At 34.9% G+C, this 25,183-nt stretch overlaps 6 protein-coding genes across 11 annotated transcripts; all 6 read right to left on the reverse strand.

Annotated features, from left to right (window-relative positions):
* Nucleotides 1-51: 51 nt before the first annotated feature.
* On the reverse strand, nt 52-3,274 carry LOC108223533 (glutathione S-transferase L3-like). 2 transcript variants are annotated; one of them, XM_017397848.2, is made up of 10 exons: nt 3,009-3,274; nt 2,783-2,854; nt 2,256-2,316; nt 2,038-2,124; nt 1,709-1,807; nt 1,533-1,635; nt 1,377-1,453; nt 1,074-1,181; nt 382-462; nt 52-297 (listed from the first exon to the last, which is right to left on the reverse strand). In XM_017397848.2, exons 1-10 carry the CDS (start codon nt 3,218-3,220, stop codon nt 286-288), a joined length of 912 nt encoding a protein of 303 aa, XP_017253337.1. In that variant the 5' UTR covers nt 3,221-3,274; the 3' UTR covers nt 52-285. The 2 variants fall into 2 exon arrangements, with proteins under 2 accessions (XP_017253337.1, XP_063949019.1); XM_064092949.1 differs by lacking the exon at nt 2,783-2,854.
* A 1,241-nt stretch (nt 3,275-4,515) lies between these two features.
* Nucleotides 4,516-8,123, reverse strand: LOC108219667 (probable protein phosphatase 2C 38). 5 transcript variants are annotated; one of them, XM_017393157.2, is made up of 5 exons: nt 8,016-8,123; nt 7,200-7,653; nt 5,955-6,322; nt 5,427-5,663; nt 4,516-5,165 (listed from the first exon to the last, which is right to left on the reverse strand). In XM_017393157.2, the coding sequence occupies exons 2-5, from the start codon at nt 7,528-7,530 to the stop codon at nt 4,929-4,931; spliced, it is 1,173 nt and encodes a 390-aa protein (XP_017248646.1). In that variant the 5' UTR covers nt 7,531-7,653; nt 8,016-8,123; the 3' UTR covers nt 4,516-4,928. The 5 variants fall into 5 exon arrangements, with proteins under 5 accessions (XP_017248646.1, XP_063950328.1, XP_063950332.1 ...); XM_064094258.1 differs by having other exon boundaries at nt 5,955-6,337; XM_064094262.1 differs by lacking the exon at nt 8,016-8,123 and adding an exon at nt 7,017-7,082 and having other exon boundaries at nt 7,200-7,340.
* A 1,846-nt stretch (nt 8,124-9,969) lies between these two features.
* LOC108219869 (protein MAEA homolog) lies at nt 9,970-14,914 on the reverse strand. The gene is made up of 7 exons (XM_017393421.2): nt 14,512-14,914; nt 14,048-14,242; nt 13,199-13,321; nt 11,852-12,037; nt 10,972-11,105; nt 10,458-10,644; nt 9,970-10,335 (listed from the first exon to the last, which is right to left on the reverse strand). Exons 1-7 carry the CDS (start codon nt 14,827-14,829, stop codon nt 10,234-10,236), a joined length of 1,245 nt encoding a protein of 414 aa, XP_017248910.1. The 5' UTR covers nt 14,830-14,914; the 3' UTR covers nt 9,970-10,233.
* Nucleotides 14,915-16,669: 1,755 nt separating this feature from the next.
* On the reverse strand, nt 16,670-18,317 carry LOC108221778 (probable LRR receptor-like serine/threonine-protein kinase At1g07550). Its single transcript, XM_017395636.2, has 3 exons — nt 18,180-18,317; nt 17,397-17,931; nt 16,670-17,228 (listed from the first exon to the last, which is right to left on the reverse strand). Exons 1-3 carry the CDS (start codon nt 18,244-18,246, stop codon nt 16,694-16,696), a joined length of 1,137 nt encoding a protein of 378 aa, XP_017251125.1. The 5' UTR covers nt 18,247-18,317; the 3' UTR covers nt 16,670-16,693.
* Nucleotides 18,318-18,608: 291 nt separating this feature from the next.
* LOC108221779 (leucine-rich repeat receptor-like serine/threonine-protein kinase At2g14510) lies at nt 18,609-20,481 on the reverse strand. Its single transcript, XM_017395637.2, has 3 exons — nt 20,306-20,481; nt 19,582-20,125; nt 18,609-19,240 (listed from the first exon to the last, which is right to left on the reverse strand). Exons 1-3 carry the CDS (start codon nt 20,370-20,372, stop codon nt 18,703-18,705), a joined length of 1,149 nt encoding a protein of 382 aa, XP_017251126.2. The 5' UTR covers nt 20,373-20,481; the 3' UTR covers nt 18,609-18,702.
* Nucleotides 20,482-21,610: 1,129 nt separating this feature from the next.
* LOC108221784 (leucine-rich repeat receptor-like serine/threonine-protein kinase At2g14510) lies at nt 21,611-23,560 on the reverse strand. Its single transcript, XM_017395641.2, has 3 exons — nt 23,400-23,560; nt 22,448-22,994; nt 21,611-22,277 (listed from the first exon to the last, which is right to left on the reverse strand). Exons 1-3 carry the CDS (start codon nt 23,464-23,466, stop codon nt 21,740-21,742), a joined length of 1,152 nt encoding a protein of 383 aa, XP_017251130.1. The 5' UTR covers nt 23,467-23,560; the 3' UTR covers nt 21,611-21,739.
* Between the last annotated feature and the right edge of the window lie 1,623 nt (nt 23,561-25,183).

A 25,183-nucleotide genomic window follows, 5' to 3' on the forward strand; every position in this document is an offset into this window, starting at 1 on the left:
TATTGTAGAGGATCATGGTTGTGACATTCTTGGAGGATGACAGGAGTAGAGTGCCTGACAGAATATATTTACAGTATTTTTGTTGCATTACTAAAATAAGCGTCGCCAGTGTTGAGTGTGAGGGAATAACCGATTAGTAAATTTAGACATTAGGAAATTATATTTACTTTGCAGTATAATTACATTTTTGAGTTCTCTTGCAATTCATTCCACTAGGAAAACTGCAAACACCACTCTAGGTTCTTATTCTGATTATGTCCAGAGTCGAGAAGAAGCGCCAAAAGTTCAAATCTGAACCTGCACAAGCAACAACATTGGTAAATAAGTTCACCTGCATAATATGTTAGAATGAAGGATTTATGATTCGAATCATTGCTGTACCGAGAAACGCTTTTTGTAGCTTTCAACATGTTCCTTTGGATCACGTCTGGTTTGTGTGTATCCTTCAATTTTGTTTAGTTCCTACATAAAGGGATTGCACATTAGCACTACATTAAGAAAAACCATGGTATTCAAGCAAACTTGAAGTAAGTGCTATGGATTGGATGTAGTCGCATGATCAAGGGTAAGCAGAAACGGGAAAGGACTCTATGAATTTGCCTTGCCTGGTTCAATCAAGGCGATAATGTTTTACCTTATCTCTTGATTACTCAAGAGATTAATCATACATTTGACCACAATGATGTTATGTAAACTGGATAATACCAGAATAGTGTTAATCTAATATTATGTGCAAGTAAAATGCCAAAATACATGAACTGTCTATTGTCTCCCCCTCTTAAGTCTCCCATTAGCCTCGCCAACAGTTGGCTTTGTCCATTTTACCCCATCAAATATATCCAAATCCACATTTTGGTAAATTGGATTTGGATTTTTCTTATCTTTACTCCTCATTAACACTTGATTCGCTGCCCTATACTTGGCCTGTATAATATTTAAGGAGAACTATGATATATGAGCTTCGATAAGTCTCTCCATCTCAATCTTTTTCATAAATTATAAAAACATATGTCTATAATATGCACAAGGAGTTTCAGTATATATTACACAAGTATGTTTCGAAGTAAATTTACCTCAATCCATGCTGCCAGTTTCGATCTTTGTTTGGTAATATCATACTGCCTAAACTCCAGCAGGAAGGGCTGGAATCTTTCAATAAATGGAGCATAAGCTATGTCCACCTAGAAAGTATCATATAGAGATGTGGATAAGATATACTAAGAATAGGGTAAGAGAAACAATACCAAGCTCGAAATATACCTAGTTGGAATTTAACACGACAACTTGTTCTTAAGGTATAAAATCCCAGTTACGAATTTATAGGTATAGTCCAAGTTGGAATAGGATTACATTTCATCCCAAAATTATATACTTACCAGACTGAACTGGCCAAGGAAAAATGGCCCATCATCATATGTAGCGAGAGAAGTTTCAATGTAATCGAAGGCAGCAGCTGATATAAGAAAACACGTTGTCATATACTTAAATCTTTGTAGTTAGGTATCCAAAATTAAAGCCTGTGTTTCACTCACCGGCTTCACTCATTTCATCCGCCTTAAAAAATGTTATTACAGCTTTACGGAAAGAGTCAATGTAGTTTAGTAGTTCTTCTGCAAACTCCTTCTTAACAGGATCCTACATTCACCATCAATTAAGCACTAAAGAACAAAGAATTATTTATTTTATAACAAAAAGCTACAAATCTTACGTCTGGGAAAAGTGGAGGCCCTTCAAAGTTGTTATCAATATATCTTATCAAATTAAGACTTTCTCCCTTGACCTCATTGTTGTGTTCCAAAGCAGGAACCTAAATTAAATATTACAGCATAACAGTTATTCGAATTTCAAATCAAGAAGTTGTACCTTTAAACAAATATCTATAACCTCTTCCCGAAGCTTTACTTCACAAACCAAACAACTATTCAGCATGTTTCACTTGAAAAACTCAAGTTAGTTTGAGATTATATTAAGACACAATCATCATATTATGCTTATTATTATGACATTTTATAAAGCATATTGTCCAAAGAACTTCACCTTGTTTGGGGGGTAAACTTTCTCCTTATACCAAACTGGCCTGTTTTGTAGGTCAATAGGAACCAACTCGATCTTGTCTTGCAATCCCTGCTCCAAAGAAAAGTAAATAATGTCTTATAACTGAATTTTTAATGTCAGCCGACTAGTCATATTAACACAAAAGGTAAGAAAATTGAAGTAATAATGAAAAACAATTAATTCTTGCCTAGTGGAACAACCTTACAGTTACGCGTAATCCATGTGCGTTGTGCATACGGGCAAGTGTAAGATATGTATAGCCTTCAACCAATAAAGTTCAATAAGCAGATGGACATAAGGAAATCCCAACATTGCACATCTTAATAAAAGAAATACAACTATGAGCATTAATTAAAAACACTGGCCACTGTAAGCCGCTAACTTTATCAGAAGAATGAGACTTTTTAAGGATTTGGTGGTACCGCAGATGACACTGAACCCCATAGTTCATATTAGATGGCCGCAGTAATTCCCTAAATAAATCTTGAATTTTTATCAATTAAAGGTGTATGAAATTTGAAATTATGTTAGATAGCTGCTATAAAAGTTACTAAATGAATCACTTATGTTTATCAACCAAAAGGTGACCGCAATTTGATAATGCAATATATCTATTCAGTCTGAGCTCTGATACCATGTCAAACGATCACACTTCAATGAAAACTTAAGGGTTTGGTTTTTCTAACAGTTTCCATCAAAATTTATACAGCAACCGAATGCGCCTAACCTTGTGGTTCCATCAAATATTGCAGGTGGTTCTGAAGTAGAATCAAGAGCAGGTGGAAGAACCTCCTGCACACTTTTGCCAAAAAACATAAACACAACAATGTGTTCAACAACCAATGACCTCTAGACAAATGATATCTCACTCCCCCTTTTTACCCGAGTCCGAGGGTTCGAATCTTGTCAAAAAAAACAAAACAAAACAAAACAACAGGAAAATCAGGACATACCTATTTGCTGCAACTGCTGAAACTACAGCTCTACGAGGAGCATAATTACTGAAAAGGGTATGTTGTGAACTAGGAAAAGATTGAATCTTTAGATTGTTTTGATAGAATCTTGACGATGGTTTCAAAGAAGAGGGAGAGACAGAGTCAATACATACATTTCTTGAAGTTGCAGAAACGAGTGCAGTGTGTTGATAGATACTTAGGGCTGCCATTCTTTCTGGATTGATTAAAAATGCTTCCAACCCAATTAACTGTATATCTCATGTCTGCCTATATGTGGTACTCACGTGTTTGTTTTTTTTTTTAATTTACATTTTTAATTTATTCTTTTTTTTTTTAACAAATGTGTTAATCTAATAATAAAAAACCATACGGCATCTACACCAATGATCGAGTCGAACAAACAATCGCATGTTCTCGTAAATAGACAGTTAAACGATATTTTGAAGAAAATGTATATACAAATACAAGTACCCGTTTCATGCATCCTCGTTGAATTACTGGTTAACTGAGCTATCGTTTGAGCTATCGACCAAAACGACGATTCCATACATACTCTCATCACCAAATCAAAACTCCGCTTACAATTAAGAAGCGAAAAACAAAACTCTCACTAGGATAGAAAACAACCTTAGATCTGAAGCAAAAGCACAGAAACAAGAGAAATCGGACTGAAAATCCACCCGCTTGAAACATAGAAGAAAGACAACGAAATCTCCGATAGTTTTAGATCTAAGAATTCTCACGAGAACAGATCCGGAGCAGAACCACAAAAACAAGAGAAATCGGGCTAAAACTCACCCGCTTGGAAGAGAGACAGCGAAATCTCCAATGGTTTTAAATCAAATTTTCCCGGGAAGATGTATTATTCAAAAACTAGGAAGAAAAACAAAGCAATCAAGTGATTCGGGGCTTTTCACCGGTGAAAATCGATGGAAGCCCCAGGCGGCTACGGCAAAAGAAAGGCTAGGCTAGAGAGAATTAGGGCTAGGAGAGAGGATGCTACTTTTTTTTTTTATACGAACTATACAAGCGTCCCGAAACTTTTCGGTAAATGAAGAGATTATAAATGAAGGTCTTCCCGCATATTATGTTTTTCAGGGTTCAGGTTCTGTTAATGTATTATTGATATTGATATTTTATTGTCAACAATTAATTGTTGGTAATCATTTCCTATTTTAAAATATCATATGCAATTTAAATGTTTTTAATTAAATGAAATAAATTATTCCATAACATGATGGGAGAAATGATGAGGAAGCGACTTATCGATTTAGGATTTACAATGTATTTATCAAAAGAATTTTGATAAATTCTTTTGATAAATCAGAAATTTATCTAAATCCGAAATTTAGATTTTTAGAACTGTGTATAACTGCATTGCTTAAAAGTAAGGAATCTAATTAACATGTCCAAGATATTTAGAATCCTATACTGCCTCAAGTGTACGTTGAGTTAGGACTAATCTAATCTTTCGCGACTTCATTCACTACATTGGAAATCGCTATGCAATAAAATTTTAAAGACATATCATATGAAAACTGAACGAGTACACTTGAAAGTGCATACTACACATTTGCAAAATTATAAACATGCATTTCTAAATAACCAATCTCAAATATAGGTCTCACATCACATCCAGTACAAAATGTCTACTTGAGATATAACATGACCATAGGAATTTCAACTCTTGATCAGATGGCCGCTTTTAGTGTCTCATATGCCAGAGATTTCCCACACAATTTACGATAAGCTTCGTCTTCACATAATCATCAACTCCACCATCTCGCTTGAAATTCCATCTACTAGAGGAAACTACAGGTGTTTTATCATCCATCTATTTCATAGCGTATTAAAACTCATTTAATGAAAGAAATTCAGTAACAGGCATCTAGGTCTTCGTACAAGCAACTGAAACTTTTAAATTAGGTTATTCACACCATTAGGTATACCTCCCCCTCCTCGGACCGAAAGCATTGGTCCATTGCAGGGGCTCTGACTAATCAGATTACTGTCAAGAAACAAAACTATCACGGTGATATCATCATGAAAATGTCTTCTCACCCCTCTTTCAATCTGTTTCAGGTCACTGTATCTCATTTCTCTTTTCTTTGCTGCTTCCCTAAGTGCAGCTTTGATGAGTTTCCTAGCACTACCCTGCAGTAAAAAATGAAAATGTCAGTGAAGATGATGAATTTATCATATTATAACAAGCTAACTTTATGTATGGCTTATGTTTAGCTTCCCCTGATATACAAAAACGGTGGATGCTAGTTTTCTTGGAATACATCAATTTACTGTAGCAAATGGAAACTACAAAAGAAGATAAAAGGGAACTAGCAGTCACTCTTTACTGAGACTATTTTTATTCAACCATATTATTTGCAACTAAAAAAATCAAAGGAACTAAGAAATTACATTGCGTGGGCTGTTGTTGACAATATCAACTGCCTCTTGATTGCTAAGATGCTCCCACAGGCCATCTGATGCAAATATTAGAAACTGGTCTTCAGGGTAGAGTTTTTGAACAACAATTGATGGCTCAGCTTTTAGGATAGGTTTGTGGAAGGGTTCCCGTACTCTAAACTTCTGCAGTAGTGGCGCTCTGTTAAACTCTGATCTCTTCAGATAGGCGTCACCTATGGACCTAGATACCTGCAAGTGCATAAATCTTCCATTAGTACAAGAATTAAGAGTTTAATCCAGTATCTGTCATCTAAGTTTTTGAGTCAATAAAGGGTACGAACTTTCTTAAACCAGAAACACAGTTTGCACCCATAAAGCGTTGCTGATTGGTTCACAATTAACAATCAAAAACTTCGGATCCTGTAGCAGTTCTAGCAACTTATTACCATATGCTAGTTAGTACTTAATGCTTGGAGACGCTGATTGAAAAGATTTTAGGCATAACACTTAAGCAGCCTAAGTAGGGTAATGAAAAATCACCTGAATAATACCCTTTACACGCCAAACCATATGCTTCAAAACTACAATCTGTGAATCATCTGGATGCAGTGAGTGCAATTCATCTCTAACTGACTCGTAACTTGCATTGTGCTCAGCAGATAATTGAACAGCTTTGACCTCATTAAAGGTGTTATCTAATTTGCCTAACACAACCCGAGAATCACCAGCATTTGCGATATATAGCAATCCGTCACATATTAAACCCACCAAACAGCATGACCCTACAGAAGCAATTTGTGGCTGGATTGCCCACTGCTGTCTCACAAGAGACAGGAATTCCTCTTCAGTTGCCAGAAAAGCTCTGTTAATAACATCAGCTGACATTCCTTCATTCTGTGATGTGAATTCTGCACCATGAATAGCTGAAACGTCAGTTTACACATAAATTAGAAAACTTTAAAGACTATATTACCAGTAGTCCAGTACAATAGAGAAAATTATGAAGTTTTGGTATCTAATCAAAGTCAAACCATGTTCCTTATTATAAGGTGTTTTGATCACTTTCAGTATTCAAGACGATAAGCTTATACTATATTTAATTAAAATGCTAAAGAGGATGATACATATAGGTCGTCTCTTCTGATGTCTCCTGCAGTGGAGTTGGACCCTTTTGTTCTACAGATAATATTTTTGGTGGAAGTACGAGTAAAAGTTCTTGTTTAAATCTTTTAGTCAATGTTTCTGCTCTGGCATCAACAATGAGTGATGGATGGATTAACAATTTAACATACGAGAATCGAGACGTGCTGGTATCATTCAACAGGCATAGACATACGCATACGACTTTGTATATTTGTGCATTAACAATCTAAAATATTAACATATTACAGTATTATTTTGAACAATTATTTGCAACACCCAGCCTTGATTTATCCAATTATTGCAACACCCAGCGTTAATTTACTAGACTAGTTATGTCATTCCCCTCATCTTCTAATGTCCTGTACGGGGAATGATATAACTATTGCACTCTGTTCCTTTACTTATCACCGCATGTATTAATCCTTCTAAACGAAGAATATAAAATGAAGATCGACATACTTGAGAGACTAAATCACAAGTGAACCTGATCTGCCAAATTCCCCCCACAAAGGATCTGGCAATCAACTAGCACAAAGAATGACAGTAAACTAGTTATATGCATCACAATGTCAGTAAGCATGAAGTAAAAATAAGAAGCCATTGGGGAAGGGGACAAATATATGTACAAAAAGAAAACCATACTCTTGATATTATCAAACAGGTGATTATTTATGAAACGCGCTGCTTCTGGACCTCCATGACCATCATATACTCCAACAAATGTCCCTTGCGGACCACAATCAACTGAACTCATCGACCCAGATACAAGCTGGCTTTGATCTTCCACTATATTATTAGCTTGAACTACCGCCATAGAGAAATCACCATAAACATGACGCCCATAGTCCTTATACCACAACAACCCCTCACTCCTTCCATAATCATCCGCAAAGCTATTACTAAATAGGCCATCACCTTCCGTAGAAGGCCTCCAACAGGGATACACAATTTTCCTCCATGTCGTCGTCACCATTTTTCACATAACAGAATATACCCAAATTACCCGATTACCAAATTTTGCTCAAAAGCTACCACAAGAAGACTAAACACAGCCCGTAAACTCGCCTTATCATCCAAATTCACAGACACCAACAATCTGTCCATACTCAAGAATCAAAATCAATATAAAAACCACTATCAACAACAAATCAAACAGATACTTATATCAATGTTTATTACACATAACAAAACAACTAATAACGAAAGCGAAATTAAACAACACAACAATACCAGCAACTCAATTAATAGCTATTTAGAACACAAACACACACACACACCAACAACAAAATCAATACATGGGCATGCTTAAATTTGTGTATAAGATAAAACCCAGAAGTTAAAAACAATACTAACAATTTGCATAGTAGAACAGGGGGTTTCTACAACAAAGCACCATACTAAAAACCAAAAGCTGAAATATAAAATTAGGCAGCCGAAAATCACAACTTAGATACACACCTTGTGTAGATAACAACTGGAAGAGATCGAGAGAGAGAGAGAGGGAGCGAGAGAGATATTTGGGTGGATTCGTTTTGTAAACATGGAAGTTGAAGTTTATATAATTTTTATTCTAATTTTCTTTCTTTATTTTTCCGGCAGAACTTTTTTTTTTTTTATCATCATTTTTTTTTTTTGTTTCCGAGAATTAGAGTGTGCCTTTAGTGATTGAGAGTTGAGATGCGTGCAGTAAAATCAACCGGGTTTTAAGAATTTTAATTTGATTCCTAAATATGGATTTAGATAAATGTTTTTTCTATTTTGAATGTGTGCCGAATTAAAATTGATTAAGAAAAATTAAATAATTTTTAGATTAATTTCACACTAATTGATGATTATTCCAATTTGTATATATAATATAAATTATTAGTTTCAAATATTAGTTATGTAAGTTGGTAAATGTGTTATTTTAATATAATATAAATTAATTTATATAGTAAATAATTTATTTATATTAATATATAGTTTATATTTAAATTAATTTTTTAAGTGAGTTCAATTATTCACAAATATTTCATGTAGAATATTTTTAACAATAAATAATAATATGAAATATGAAATAAAGATAACGATTAAATCTTGACTCTAGTGTAAGCCAGGTGATTCCAAAATTACATTTAGAAATCAGTAATATTTCTGTATAAAAAAATTTATGCAATTTTGATTCGCATGAAATTCATATTTTATGATAACTATTAAACATAACTTTCTCCATTTTGATTACTCGTATAAAATTTATCCAACAAATATTGTGGTGCTTATTGGCACCTTTTAGGTGTTTTGACTTGGGACAAATAAAGAACCATATTTGTACAGTCAGATATCTCCATCATACAGTAATTTCAAACTATTTGTTTCGGCTGATGCCGATGGGCCAACGACCTGATCATATATTTCTAAACTAATTTCAATCCCTATTAGTTTAAAAGGTAGATGTTGGATTGCTGGTTTGTTTTGAGCAAAATTTAGAGATGACTGCTAATTGACAAAATGCACCCATACCGAATGTGAAACCGAATATGGTATGAGAATACAACCACTTCCTGACTAAAACCAAATTAAGGTTCATGCTCACTACACCGACCAACATGATTCTTGTATGATCTGATGAATCAAGAGAAATGCAGCTCACTGGTTTAGACCAACACCCTCCATTCTATTCTAACGTTTGAAGGGAAAAAATACCCCGTCTGCAGCAACATACGTATGCAGTGGCGGAGGCACATTGTGCCTTCCGGGGTCTTAAAAAAAATTATATTTTTATTAAAAACATATAACTGTAGCTCTCATGTACCTCCTAGTTCTAAGATTTGATATCATAATTTTATTATTTGTTAATACTTTTTTCTCGTATTGTTTTCAGAAAAATCAGAAGGTAAAATGAGAGTTTATCGTAAAATTCATTCGCTCGTTACGGTTATAAAATTTAATGTGCCCCTACCACTGTTAAGTTCGGGCTCCGCCACTGTACGTCCCGGGTACCGCGTTTATCATGAAATGATGAAAAACCTGATTTTTCACTCAAAGCGCATGAAACAGAGGCAGCCCTAACCTAATAAAATGAAGGCGTTCATCTTCTCTGCAAATAATAAACATAAAGGCATGTTGCAAGAATCATATGCCAAGGTTCGGACCATAGGTTACACAAAATATTTATACATGCGTGGTCAATACTTTCTGAAAGTTTTTAATGGTACAACTACTCAATTCCTACCTGTCAACTTCTTAGTTCCTATTCTGTTTAAACAAGGATAATCCTTTAGGCAAGTGGTGATTTCTCGGCTCACGTAGTGCTAGGTTTGACTTTCTTAAATTGTCTCATGTAAAGATTGGGATCATTGTCTGGTGACCGAAAAGAATTGCCCGCATTCACACGCGAAACTTTAAAAGAAACATTTTACACAGATTAGCATCCTTTACGAGAATAAGTATCATATATATCCTGGTACACATGTTATGCACCACCTTTTTTTGGTGACAAATGTAACGAGGAATTCTGTATCCTTACAACTTTATATATAGGCGATATTTTATCATTCGTCCTATCAACTTAGCAAAAGAATAATTACAGAGTGCAACTGATTCTTGCATATATACATGCAGGCAAACTAATCTTAAACCAACAACAAACTGAAAGCATGTGTCATGATTCGACAGTTCTGACTTGAACATGTTAAGCTTACGAAATAAATGCCTTCACAACTTGGGAATAGTCACATACTTCTCCTGTCCTTGGGCAAGTAATGCTGCCGTTGTTTTTGCTGGCCATTTCTTCAAGAGCCTAGCATTGTAGCAGAAAAATTATCAAAAACAAAATCCTCCCTCAGATGATATATTAGAAGGAATTTGTTATTCAAATGCAAAAGTACTTCATAAGCTTGGAAACATAATTTTTATAAGAACCTTAGTGCTGTAAACATAGCCATTAGGTAACACCAGAGGCGGGTTTTCTGTGTCCATTATCTCTTTAGTTATATAGCAAACAAGCTTTGAATGGTGTTGCTTTGAGAATGGTAAAGGAGATGCCAATTTACGAAAGCCCTCCTGCGACAAAGGGTCCTCTTTTGGACAATCATCTTCATAGCAGAATCTAAACAAAGGTTAAGGTAAAAATAACAATGGCATGGATATAGGACAAGGCAGAACCACATGTGAACAAAAGATAGATGGAGCTATAACTGCCATGTCATCAAAAAGTGAAGAACAATATATATTTGTAAGTAGGAAACTGAATCAGCCAATCTGCCAAAGTCTTATCACTAAGAACTTTTAAACAAAAGAATACTTTTATCAAAAAGTGAAGATTTTTAACACCACTAAATGTTTTGGTGGGGGATATATGTGTCAACATTGAGGACAATCTGATGCATAAAGATATATACATACTACTTGCTAGTAAATCAACTATAAAGGATACGGTGTTTTCAAAGCCGACAAGCCTGCTTGCAGATATATATTCAACAAAGGCTCAAGTGTCATCCCGTATATCCTACAGAACTCCTGCTTGAATTGATCCATTAGGAAATCCCATTGCTTTGGTTCAAATAAAGCCTGTATTAAACCATAATAAACAAACATATGCAATTATATTACAAGTACCCTTAGGTGGTCATAAAACACCATACCAATTGCAATCTTGCCTCTACAAAATCTTGCAATGAAGGGAAACCATACTTTTATAATTAACGTCTGTCCATAAATTAATGTTATAAATACGCGTGCAGATGCGCGATATAGTCAGATATGTATATATTTAGAAAAGTGAGGGTTGAGCCACAAACTTTTTACAAAAAATTCTCAATTGCTGGCTAGGAACTGTAAGTAAACCTACAACATAGCATACCATATTTTTTATCAACGATAAAGATAGCATATTATTGAAAAATATTGGCCAATCACCTTTTCTTATTATGAACATAATAGCACTTTAAAGTTAATAAGGATGATTTTAATGAACATAATAGCACTTTAAAGTTAATAGTTGGTTTAATTTAATAATAAATCTTATTATGTGAAAGGATGTTTTAAAATTATCTCTCTTCACAGGTGGCTGAGCATTAATAACGTGATATACAGTATTCAGGTATATTAAAAAGCTTATACCTGATAAGATGGCAAATTCTAAGGTTAATCACACACACACACATGAAAGTAATTAGCCTTCAGATGAGGAAACTATGCATAATTTTGTTTGCAGGACGGAGTAATTTAACTCTAATTGTTACTATCTGTGATGAGGGTATTGTCATTGCAGTAAATGAAAATGCACAATTAAAGTAAATAATGATCTTGCTCACCTTGTATTGTAAGCATTCGGTATTGCTCCTAAAAGCCAGTGTTGCAAAAACCCGCTGCAACTCTTTCAGATGTGTAGCTCCCCATGGTGCAAGATATTTTCTGGTATAGGTGATAGCCCGCATGTTGTTTCCATCTCGAACCAATTCAATGAACTCTTGAAGTCTCAATTGAAATTCAAATTTGCTCTGTCATCAAATATTTTAAGCGTTATTTATTTTTTGCAAAATTCTTATTAGACTTCTGAAACAGCAATTCAAATTATATTAGTAATGAGGCAACATTGTCCTTTTAGATATAATAACTCAGCTAGATATCCAGAGTAAAATACTCAAGGGAAAAAGTATTGGGTTTTATTAAATGGCCAAAACAGAAAGACCTTTACGAGTACAAAGCCTCTCCATCACACAAAACATTTCATAACTTACGGTCCCAACTCCCAGGTAAACAAATAAACGGGGTTGAGGAATTTCACTATAAGCGGTTCAGTCACCTTCGGAAGGGTCTGCCACTAACCAAAGACGCTTTATTGTTTGATTTCGCGACGTCTTGTTAAAGCAATTTTTTCACTTCACAGTAATCTATGTTCATCATGAATCGACACCAGCTTGGATTTGTTCACATATCATATAGGAGTGATTGATGGGATGGCTAGTTGCAAAATTTCTCTCTTCTACCACTTTGTTCCAGTTGGGAAAGAATTTGGATAGGTAAACAACTACATATGCATGCGTCAATGTTTCTGTTGACCCTCTTGAGATGAGTTTAGAAAACTTTTAAGGTCTGCATTAAGGGTTTCTTTGGCTTATACGAAAGATATTAGCGTTTGTGACAATTTAGGCGCTTCTAATCAGAAACTTCACAAGTCAAGGAAGCAAAAGGTTTTTGGGCTTGAAGGTGAGTTTCAAACAGAATCTCTCACACTGCATTCATGCGGGACAAAGACTGTTCAGGACCAGGGCAGATAACTAGGCATAAACACCTTAAAAGATAGCCATTGCTAGTTAAGTCATTCTGTAATAAAAAAGGGGACTCTATGTATAAGAGCATGCAAACTTGACTAAATAAGAATATAATACCTACTATATAGGAAGGGGGTGTTGGTTTATAATTTGAAACTACTTTTCTCATAGGATGGACGAGTTGCAAATAAACCTACAACTACAAACAACAAAATCAATTTACATGCTCAATACAACTCTGCTTAGGAGGCATAGGCACAGATTATAAAATAGTAAAACTACTTCCGATACTGTCGTCATATTTCAAAGTCGAAAAATAACATCTCGGAGAATCAATATTAAAGTTACATGTCAATTCTTGCATGTCATATAGAACATAGTATATACCTTGGATCTCTTTAATCTGGACTTGTTCTCCGCACACCAGGCCAAAGCAGGAGCAACCTCTTTATTACGAAGAGCATCAATAACCTTTTTTGCTTCTTGAAATACCTCGATGTCAACAAGATCCTGGTACCAAGGAGACATAATAATATGATATCGAATCTCATGAAATTTTAGCAGCCTTAACGCGAAAAATAGTAATTTGGCAACTAATGTGCAGTTTACACATCAGAGTGAGGACCTAATGGCTTACATTTGGACTTCCAGAAAAAACATCTAAGAGCATCTCCAAGAGTATCCTACTGGGTTCCCTAAATATATAATAAACAATTCAATTTCTAGTAAGTTAATAAATTATATTAAATGATAACTCTAACAACTATCCCTATTCGCATTTTCTGATCGAATTATTTGTGATCCCTAGCTATAACGTTCTCCCATATAAACTATAAGGTTAGTTTTGTATCAAACAATTGAATTCTGAATTTACAAATACAGCCTTATTCTTTTACATGTAAAAACCCTTAACCTTAGGATGGTTGCCTGAGGCTGTCCTCACTGAGGGTGACCTACCTTGAGGTTATAACATTCTCCCATATAAACTATAAGGTTAAATTGAAATTAAACAACTGAACTGTAAATTTACAAATAATATCTTATTCTTTTAATAGTATAATCCTTTTAAACTCTGCAAGGCCAAAAACTTGGCAAGATATTCATTCCGCAAGGTACCTACCCCTGGGATGTATGACTTGACTTCCTCCACATTCAAAGGGACCAAGCAAAACAAGCCCCAGAAATACAAGCAAACACTAAATGCATAATACTCATTCGTAAGCAGGTAAACTTTACCTCTATATTACTGTTCTGTGCCAGCTTCGTAGCAGTCTCATAGTAAGACATCCTTAACATGTAGTCCACAAGTATCCGTTTCACACGCATATTATTCCACTCTGCTACGTTCTCCAAGTCCACAGATTCCAAGTGGTCAATTCTTGCCCTGCATCTATGTTCTTGCAAGTGTTCTGCTAAATTCCCCTCTTCCAACTATTTACAAACCATCACACCAAAATCTCAGTATAATTCAACTCTTTCTATAAATTCATATCACACACGCACTACAAAATAAAAATTCTGGAAAAAATCAACTTACTAATTTAATTAACAAATCGAAGCAAAACACATAGCGCCGATTACAATGTATAGATGTTTTTACTGTTTCTATATCACAATGATCTAAATGTATTACACAATCGATATTATCAACTAATCAAGTATTAATTCATCGATGTTTAACTGTATGTATGCATATATACCTTTCTTTTGAGGCCTTGTAATCTAGATACGAGTGAATTGAGTTGGGAAACGGCGTCGTCTCGCGACAAATCGCCGTCTGCAGCCTGCGAAACGCCGGATATGACCGACGACATTTCCTTCTCGACGACGCGATGATTCGCTCGGATCGTCTTTTTGTAGTGTTCGAACGGGACTCTGAGGAACTGATGCTCTAGTTTTAAAGATTCGGATAATTGACCGGCTCTGGAAACCGGAACTGCACCGGCGGGAGTTGTCGCCGGCAACGGAGTTGTTGTGGCGGCCGGGGAGTTGCCGTTGGGAAGCGCGTCGATTTCCATGGAGAGAGGGAGAGAGATGAGAGGAGAGAGAGTCGAGAGAGGAGAGAGAGAGGGAGAGAGGTGTGATGTTTGGGATATATTGGTGTCTTTTCTGAAATTTGTTTTTGTTTGTTTACTTTTTACGGTAAAAATAAAACATGTAGAAAATATTTAAAACAAACTAAATTTAAAATCTAGAAAATATACAAATATTTTTATGATTTTAATATATGATTTCATAGATTTATTATAATTCCAAAAATCATTTTTTTACACGTGAATGTGGAGTTAAATTCCACTCTTTATCTCTATTAGATAATGAATAATTTGTTTTTATAAATATTCTCAATTTTGTAAATATAATAAATAATTGTAACGTAAAATTAATCAAAAATCACTAAAATATATAATTCATATTTAAACCAATTCCTTTCTATTTTTTTAATCGGTTTATTTCTCCAATAAGGGTGATCATCAAACCACAAGAACCGCAAAAACCGCCCGCACCGCATCAAACCGCACCGTAAGAATTATTCATCATTTAGTTACTAAATTTCTCATTTGTAATTTCATATTTTATTTCCTTCAAAAGATATTTGATTATTGACAAAATTCGTAATTTGATTTTAACAAATTATTTAAATGTATAAAGTGCATAAACCGCCCCGCAACCGCACCGCCTTTTCGTGGTGTGGTTCATGTGATTTTAACTCTTCACGGTGCGGTTGCGGTTTGAGAAATTGACAAAACCGCACCTGCGGTTTGGTTTGCGGTTTTAGCCGAAAACCGCACTGCGATCACCCCTGTTCTCCACCATCTACACTATCTTACATGTATTTCTCCTCTAAAATTATTAAGTTCAGGCTAATGAAGTATCCAAGAAATTTGATTTACTGGTTTGTAATAAGAGATCACACCATCTATTTACGCCAAACAGTATAGCCTGTATTATTCAATCAAATTCATTAGTTTAATAATTCCAGGCTCATGTATTCGTGTCTGACTAATTGTTTTATTGTTCCATTCTGAGCTCCTCAAGATGTTCTGAGCTAAGATCTGCAAAAATTAAGATGTCAGTACGCAAAAATTTTAAACTTGCAGCTTTATTAAGTTGCAAGCAAGCCTGTTAGAACTTAGAAGAGTTAAAGAGTTCCATAGGGAGAATAGGGTGAGTTTTTGACTTTTTGTATTATAATGGACTGGCTAGGGTGAGCTGAAGCAAATAAGAAGGCAGAATTTCATCTAATTGACATTTTTCAATATAATACTAGTTATCAAGCAACTTATGCGTTCATCATCATTCCTAAAACAAATTTTTTGATGTGGTTAATGAAGTATCCAAGTAATATCCTACATTGTTTATAACAAGATTGTCGATTTTAGTATAAGTGTATAACTAGTACCAAGCAGAAGAAGCCACAATGTTCTGCTAAATATTAATATACTTTCTAAATTATAGGGATGTGATGAAATGTGGATGTGTTTAGCTATTACGAATTTTTCTGTCAAGTGTGATGTATTCTTCAATGCAGTTTCTATGGTAAGTTGATTTCTTTTCGTCTTCATGCCAGCGATGCTGCAATGCAGGTATATAACATCCTACAGACCAAACTGCGCTTCCGACTGATATTGCAGATTCATTGACAGTTTGATTAATAATAACAAAAGTTCCATTAGCTAAAATATATGTACTGTAAATGTAAAATACATTCAAATTCAGATACAATCAATATGGTTCTGAGAAAAAAAAAACTCTTACATCAAGCAGATTGAGCAAAAGGTACCAACAGTGTCGTTTATTCACTATGTAAGAAGAAACTACGTTGTCTGGCAAACAACAGTTTCCTTCTCTTTTATTTAAAAAAAACAAACAGTTTTCTTCTCTTTATGCCACCAATAGAAGCATGAAAAGAATTATTAGTGAATGTGCAGAGGAGAAATGCTTCGGTGCTGCTGCAGATTTATGTGTAGGCCATTTTGTGAACACCTCCATTGCAGAGATCATTGGAGGCAAGCTCGCCTTATCAGCAGGTGACAATGTTATATTAACACTTGGGCCCGATACCATCACAGGGTACTTAGTTATCACTGTGGTTTCACCAAAATGTAATGCTTCAACCGTCCCTTGATCCTGATTGTCAATTTTAATTTTGACTGTTGCGGATGTGTTAGGATTGAAAAGGTCGCCCAGGTTTGTTATGTACAAAACAATGTAAGCTGATTGCGGGGTTGATTGTGGAAGATCAATGGTCAGAGTCATCGGATCAGATGCATTGAACATAATGGCATCTGTCAACACAGAAACAGGAGGGTAATTATCGGGTGAGGGAAAAGAACCTGTGAAACCAGAAACGCTGGCATAAGGCATAGCTTTTTTGCTCCATATCCGGTTGTATATCTCCCCTGACCCTATGCCATACCTGAAATATTTGCAGAGTACAAAGAAAAAAAGCCATATAGACATCGGTTCTGGTTTCAAATAATAATTAATCACAGAAAATTTATAACTATGAATGATGGAAAACATTTGTGTGTGTGGTATATGAAAGGTTAGAAACCACTGAGATTCATGACAAAACTTTACGTACCTGACTTCTTGGCCACCAAGGTTGATCCTAGTGACAAGATTATATGTTGCATTAGTATCCATCTCTGGATATAAATCATATATAACCACGGTTTCAATTGAACTGATAAATGGAATTCCACCATCTAAAATTTGTACAAAGCAAATTTTGAAGAACCCTGACTCTTGGTCTTGATGTATGATTTCTTCGTAAAATGGCTCACCATTGTTTATTGACGTGTTAACAGTTGTCCAAATTCTGTCGTTGATGAAGAGATTGAATGTTGGCGGTTTAGAGAGACCATCGTAGTTACCATAGTAGAATCCCACCCTGATTATGTACCGGAGCTTTTGTTTCTCAGTAGGCAAAGTGTAACAATTATTTCTAGTATTGTTGGGGAAAGCGCGAAGGGTGTTAAATTCATCCTTGCTTGCTTCTTCACGAACTCGTTTATTTGATCCTACTTGAATGTAATCAGAATCGGTGTCCCACAAGAGCAGGTTTTGAAAGCTTATTTGGTCGTTGCCACAATCAATACTCAGCCACTTCGAGGCATCTGCAGAAACGAAGATGTGTGAGATAACGTATAAATAGCTCCACCAACGATCTTGAACTTTTGTTAGAATATAATATGATCCTGGTAAGCCCTCCTCCCTGTAACAATCCAGGGTTCGGACTCAAAAATCAGGCTGAGCACAGGGTGAAGCTAACTTGGACTACTGACAACAATGAAAGTTGCTAAAATTGAAGATTATATTTTTAAAAACGAACATAATATTGAACGGAAGAGCAAAAACAAAGTACCTTGGGAAGAAAATGAAAGCAACTGTAAGGCTAAGAAAGTAAAAATCATCCATCCAGCTTTCGCCATTGGTACCAGTATAAGGAGTCAAGTAAAGAGATCAGTAAATCACAACTTGCAGTCTAAAGAGAATGAGGTTAAAGCTGTAAATTTATAGTGCAGCAAACTGAAGATCTGAAGCCAACAAGAAGAAACAATTTACTTTGCTAATTTACATGTTTCTAGTATTCATCGACCATCTTTCATACATAGTCTGCAATCAACAAACTTTTTTTAATGAAGGATCTGACAAATTTAACAAGTTTTATATAAAATGTATAACGCGGTTATCTTTACTGGTTTACTGCAAGAGAACACACCAAATCTATAGTACAATCGATAGGTACGATAACAGACAGTGATAGCATAGATATCTAGAAAATTTCAGAATATAATTTAAAAGGCAGGTAAAATGGATATCATATATAAAAGAGCTTACATCTGGTACATATTACAAGATGTATCAAAACAACTGTCTCGACCTCCTTAGGCCACCGATAAAAGCATAAAAAGAAGTATCAATGAACATGCAAAGGAAAAATATTCTGGTGCTGCTGCTGATACATTCATATCCAATTTTGTGAACACCTCCATCGCGGCAATCATTGGTGGCAAACTCGACTCATTAACACGTGACAATGTTATGTTAATAGTTGGGCCTGATACTGTCACAGGGTACTTGGTTACCACTGTGTTTTCATTATAACCTATAGTGTCCGCGGTCCCTTGATCCTTACCATCAATTTCAATCTTTAATGATCTGGTTTGGTTAGGCTTATTAGTGTAAACTAGTTGTGGTATATACAGAACAATGAAGGCTGATTGCGGGGTAAATTGTGGAAGATCAATGGTCAAGGTGATTGGATCAGATGCATTAGATTCAATAGCATCTGCCATTACAGATTCTGGAGGGTAATTGCTGGATGTGGCAGCATAAATTGTAGGTAAACCAGAAACATTGGCGTAAGTCGTATATCCCTTGCTCCATATCCGGTTAAATCTCTCATCAGTCAGTGGGTGATACCTGAAATATTAAACGAAGTGCAAGGAAAAAAAATCTAGTTAGTACAATATAATATGATCCTGGTAAGCCCTCCTCCTAACACCTTGAGGTCGACCAAAAATGGGTTTTTGTGTGAGGGGGGGTGTTAAAATATAATATGATCCTGGTAAGCCCTCCTTCTAACGCCTTGAGATTTTAGAGCAATTGGTCACTTAACACAAATCCATATGCAGACTAATCTTCCGGATTACCAAATCTATGATTGATACTGAGTACCAAGTTAACATGTGAGGAGAAATAAATGTGTGCATATGTTGAAGGCTAGGAAATTTGAGATTTATAACAAAGAAGACTTCATGTACCTGACTTCTGGCCCCCCAAAGTTGATCCTAGTGACAAGATTATATGTGGCATTAGTATCCATCTCATAATACAATGTATGAAATATTCCCACAGTTTCGATTGAGTTAATAAATGGAATCCCTCCATCCTGAATTTGCACCAGGCAAATCTTGAAGAACTCTGATCCTTTGTTAGGATATATGATCTCTTCATAAAACGGTTCACCTTCATTTAGTGACGTGTTAATAGTGGTCCATTTTTTGTTGTTAATGAAGAGATCGAATGTTGGAGGTTTAGAGAGGCCATCATAGTTGCCATAATAGAATCCCACTCGGATAATATATCTGACCATATCTGCATCAATAGGCACATTGTAACAATCATCTTTTGATCCATTGGGGAAAGCCCGAAGGGTGTTAAATTCATCCCTGGTTGTATTTGTGCCAACTAGTTTGTTCCATCCAGTCTGAGAGTAATCATAATCACTTCTCCATGTGAGCAGCCTGTCCTCCCAGCTTCTTTCGCTGCCACAATCAATACTCTGCCACCTTGATGTATCTGGACCTGCAGACTTCGAATTCATGAGATACAAAATTACTGATGAAGATGAAAAGCAAACTTTGTGCATGCCCACTTAAATTTGAGTACAATATGGACATTATCTACTTTCCTATAGTAAAATTCAACTGCTAAAATAAATATACTGTATCAGATAACTCTAGATTCTGATGGATTGATGTACACCTCGTGAAGAAGATGAAAGCAACTGCAAAGCCAAGGATACCAAAAATATCCATCCAATTTTCTTCATTTTTGAATGGATGACAAGATGTATACGAAAGAGAATGAGGCGAAGGCTGTAATTTATAGTCAGATAAATCGACAACTTGAAGCTAACAAGGGGACACAATTAGTTTTTATGACACATGTTTCTTGCAGACATTCCAACTTAAATATATGTAAAGATTGTATGTGCCAGTTCAATAATTCCAAGCAGTATAAGACACATTCATCTTCTGCGGAAGTATTCAAGACATTTTCGTACAAGGTTTTAGTACTAAGATTCTATCCCAGCTCTGAATATACCAAGAATAAAAAGATTCATTCATCTTATATAGAAGAAAGAGGAAGCTACATAGAAGTGTTTAATTCTCATTAACTTAATAAATAGGTATATACCGAGAATATTAACATATTCTTGGACATAGATCTATATAATATTGATTTCTGACAAATACAAAATGCAGTCCTGCACACAAAGATAACATACTAATCTTTCAATGAGTAAAGTTCAGAGTTAAAAGACAAAAGGAAGTTGCATAAGTTCTCCGAAACATTAATGTGGGATAAGAAATTAAACAAATTGTTCAATGATAAATCTATTGTAAAACTGTTTGTTCTTTCTGATATACCGCAGATTCAACAAGAAGTTCAGAATGTAAATTTAAACACAAATTAGATAAAAGCAGTCAGAATTGTTTTAAAATAAAAAATTTACCTGCATCAGGTAGATTTTTACAAAATGTGTCAACGTTGCCTTTTCTTGTGTCAAATTAACTGTTTTCTACCCCTTCATGCCGCTCAGGAACAAGTTAAATAAGTTAAAAAAATTCCTCTTTCTTTTTTCTTTTCTATCATAAAAAATTCTGGAACTCAGTGCAAATGATCATAAAGATGTTTAGTATATAATATGGTTACTAACTATATAATGCAGAGAGCTCTAGAGTCTGAACTTGATGAGGTTCTGAAGTTTAACATTAACAAAAATAATTTGCAACAAGAAAACCAGGGGTATGAGCTGAAATTTGAATCTAAAGTTCATCTTTCATTATTAGTATGATCTTTCGGATCTTATAAAATTTTAATCAACAATGTGATGCATAAGTGTGGGATATGTAATCTTAAAATTGATATCTGATGCCCTGTAATTTTTAAAGAAACAGATCATTGCTTCAAGAAGTGTGTATTCCTTGTGATATTCTTTAGATTCTTTTACTATTTGTTCTATATTGATAAAAAATTCCGTTATACTGATATAAAAAGACAATAGAAACTGAAAAACAATCAGGATTGTTCTAAAATTAATATCTGCCTACATCAAGTAAGTTTTCGAAATGTTACATTGCTGTTCCTTTTCTGCATGTTGTGGCAAATGGCAATCTATTATTTTTCCTCACTTCATACCACCAATACAAGCATACAAAGTAATATCAGTGAATATGCAAAGGAGAAAAATTCTGCTGCTGCTGTGGATTTGCTAGGACCAGTATCCCATTTGGTGAACACCTCCATTGCAGAGATCATTGGTGGCAAGCTGAACTCATCAGCAAGTGACAATGTTATATTAATAGTTGGGCCTGATACCGTCACAGGGTACTTGGCTACTACTGTAGTCTTTCCGTTACCTGTTGAATTCACTGTCCCTTGATCCTGACTGTTGATTTCAAATTTCAATGTTGTAGTTTGGTTAGAATCGAAAGGGTTACCTAGATTTGTTAAATACAGAACAATGTAAGCTGATTGTTGGGTCGATTGTGGAAGATTAACGATTAAGGTGATAGGGTCAGATCCATTAGCTACAATGGCATCTTCCAATATAGTAATAGGAGGGTTATTCTCGTATGTGTTAAAATCTGGGAAACCAGTAACCCTGGTGTAAGGCGTAGCATCCTTGCTCCATATTCGGTTGTACATCTCATCAGTATCAATGTGATACCTGAAATATTTTAATATGTGCAAGATAAACAAACGTTATAAACATGAATAGCCAGCTCTTTCATTTTACACGATTTTTGTAGAATTAAAACTGAACATGTGATAAGAAATTGTGTGCAGATGTGGGAGGGTGCAGACTTCTGAGAATCGGAAACAAAGACCTTCATTTACCTTACTTCTGGCCCCCCAAGGTTGGTCCTGGTGACAAGACTATATGTTGCACTAGTATCCATCTCTGGATACAATTCATCGAATACTACCATAGTTTCAATGGAATTGATCAATGGTACCCCTCCATCTTTGATTTGTACTAAGCAAATCTTGAAGGACCCTGATTTTTCGTTTTGGTATATGATTTCTTCATAAAATGGCAGACCATTGTTTATGGATGTGTCGACTGTTGTCCATTTTACATGGTTAATAAAGAGATCAAATCTTGGAGGTTTAGACAGACCGTCGTAGTTACCATAATAGAACCCTAGCCGGATTATATATCTGATCGTTTGTGTCACAGCAGACACATTGTAGCAGTGCTCTACTGCTTTGTCAGGGAAAGCCCGGAGGGTGTTGAGCTCATTCCTAGATGTTTTTGTACGAACTAGTTCATTTAATCCGCTTTGAATGTAACCGTCATCAGTATCCCATATGATTAGGTCGTCATCGAAGGGTAAACCATCAGCACCACAATCAATGCTCAGCCACCTCGACGTATCAGGTTCTGCAGAATTCAACTGAATGAGCCAACATATATGATTGAGTTTTACTTGTGAAGATAACATAACACTAAAGATGCTAGTACTAAATAACTCTATCGTCTGTTTGAAAACATAAATTCCACTTGAAATTCTGGATTTGTTACAATAAGATGTCTGGATAAAAAAATAAAATAAAACCAGATACTAAAATGAAATCCAAAACGCTAAAATACTAGTATAAATTTGAGAATTTAAATTGACAACTCTGTCATTTGAAATCACAAAAGTGTTATCAAGAACAAAAAGTTCAGTTTTTCGGACTCAAAATTTTACGAGGTTTAGCTCTATCTATAATTCTATATCAAGAATCATACATCCTTAAAAACATGAATGTTAAAACTGAAGTGGATGTGCAGAATGGAGATTACCTTGGGAAAAAGATGAAAGAAGCTGCATGGCTAGGAATGCCAAAAAAATCCATTTAGCTTTCTCCATTGTTGGTATGCTATAAAGGGGATGAGGTGAATACTGTAATTTATAGCGGGGGATATAAAATTTTAAAGCCGAGACAGAGGCACTTTTTAATACACCTGTTTCTTGTGTTCATCGAGCAAACCAACATGCAGAGAATAATAAAACCAAAACTAGAAACTCTGTTCGGCTATGAAGTAACCAAGAAGTACTACAAACATAAAGAACACACAAGGAGTTTGTATTATAAACTATCACCAGATAGAATTTTGTGTCAAAATATTTAATTCGCGTTCAGTTTATTCTGATACATTCTGGTTTCTACTTGTAAATTTCCTCTTTCTTTCTTCATTCAACAAAATACCATTGTTCAATATACGGGGCATCACAGGATAATACTATCAACAAAATGTATCAACATTGCCTTTTCTTGTGTCAAATTAACTGTTTTCTACCCCTTCATGCCACTCAGGAACAAGTTAAATAAGTTAAAAAAATACCATTGTTCAATATATGGGGCATCACAGGATATTATTACACGTAAATCCTGTGATTGTACTTCAGTTGTTGTTCTTTCTTAATCACAGGATTCAATGAGAGTCGGCCCTCGTTCATAACTATCTTTCATCTTTCACCGCCCCCTTCTTCCATCAAAACCACATCCATCCCATCCATCCTCTCATACCGTTTCCTCCATTTCTATATCTTTAATTTTTATTATAATAGTTTTCAATAAAATCGAGATCTAAATCTTTTTGGGTGTGATCTTGTTACCGTTCCCATCTTTTTGAGTTGTTGATTGTCCCTAATTTTTGGGTGTATGTCTTGTTGCGTTTTTTATTCATTGTCATGTTGCGTGAAGAATGATTTCTACGGTGTATTGGAAGATCTGGGCAACCCGCTTCAAATATAGAATTGTGGTACTTATCGCGAGAACTTCGCACAACAAAGGATTGTTCAATATATGGGGCATCTGTACCCCAACCTCAGTTGGTGTAACTGATGGATATGAACACAGGTCTATCAGCGGTTTTTTATGTGCGCAGGTCAATTGTGATTCTACTATATTTTTCAGTGATGTTGGTGTCGACTGGATTGCTCGAAAAACTTTTGTAATCATTTTTATTATTAAGAATATTTATATTCTATCTGTTAAGCAATCTGAAAACAAAGCAGCTATTTGTTTAGCTCGATTTTTATTTCACAATCAGGCTATAGTTGTCAGTTTGGGGTTTGTCCCGACTGTGTTCTTATGTTTTATGTTCAGTAAAATCTTATTGTTCGTAAAAAAAAAAAATACCATTGTTTACATCGTAACAATCCAAAATTATTTATCACTAGAGTAATAATAAGTCTAAGTACACATTCTTTTTTCATAAAATACATATAAACAGGACCATAAAGAGATTATGTGATTACACTATTATCACATTTTGTAATTGTCTGGAAGCACCAAAATAGTTATCAACTAAGTCTATACTATAATATTAAAACCGAAATATTAAAGTTATGAGAGCCTACTTATATAATCAATTATCCTTTTTAACTAAAACTATTTTTATTTTCAAAAAAAAACTAAAACTATATTTTTTATATTTTCTAACTAAAAAAAAATTATTTTGAAGTACATAACAACTACCCTTTTTAAGTAAAACACATTATCTTTTTTAGATTCCTAACAAAAAAGCGATTTTCTAAAAATAACACATGCAACATACATATACAAAAGATAATATTATTA

This window comes from Daucus carota, chromosome 5, assembly GCF_001625215.2.
Source record: "Daucus carota subsp. sativus chromosome 5, DH1 v3.0, whole genome shotgun sequence".
Classification (NCBI taxonomy): Eukaryota; Viridiplantae; Streptophyta; class Magnoliopsida; order Apiales; family Apiaceae; genus Daucus; species Daucus carota.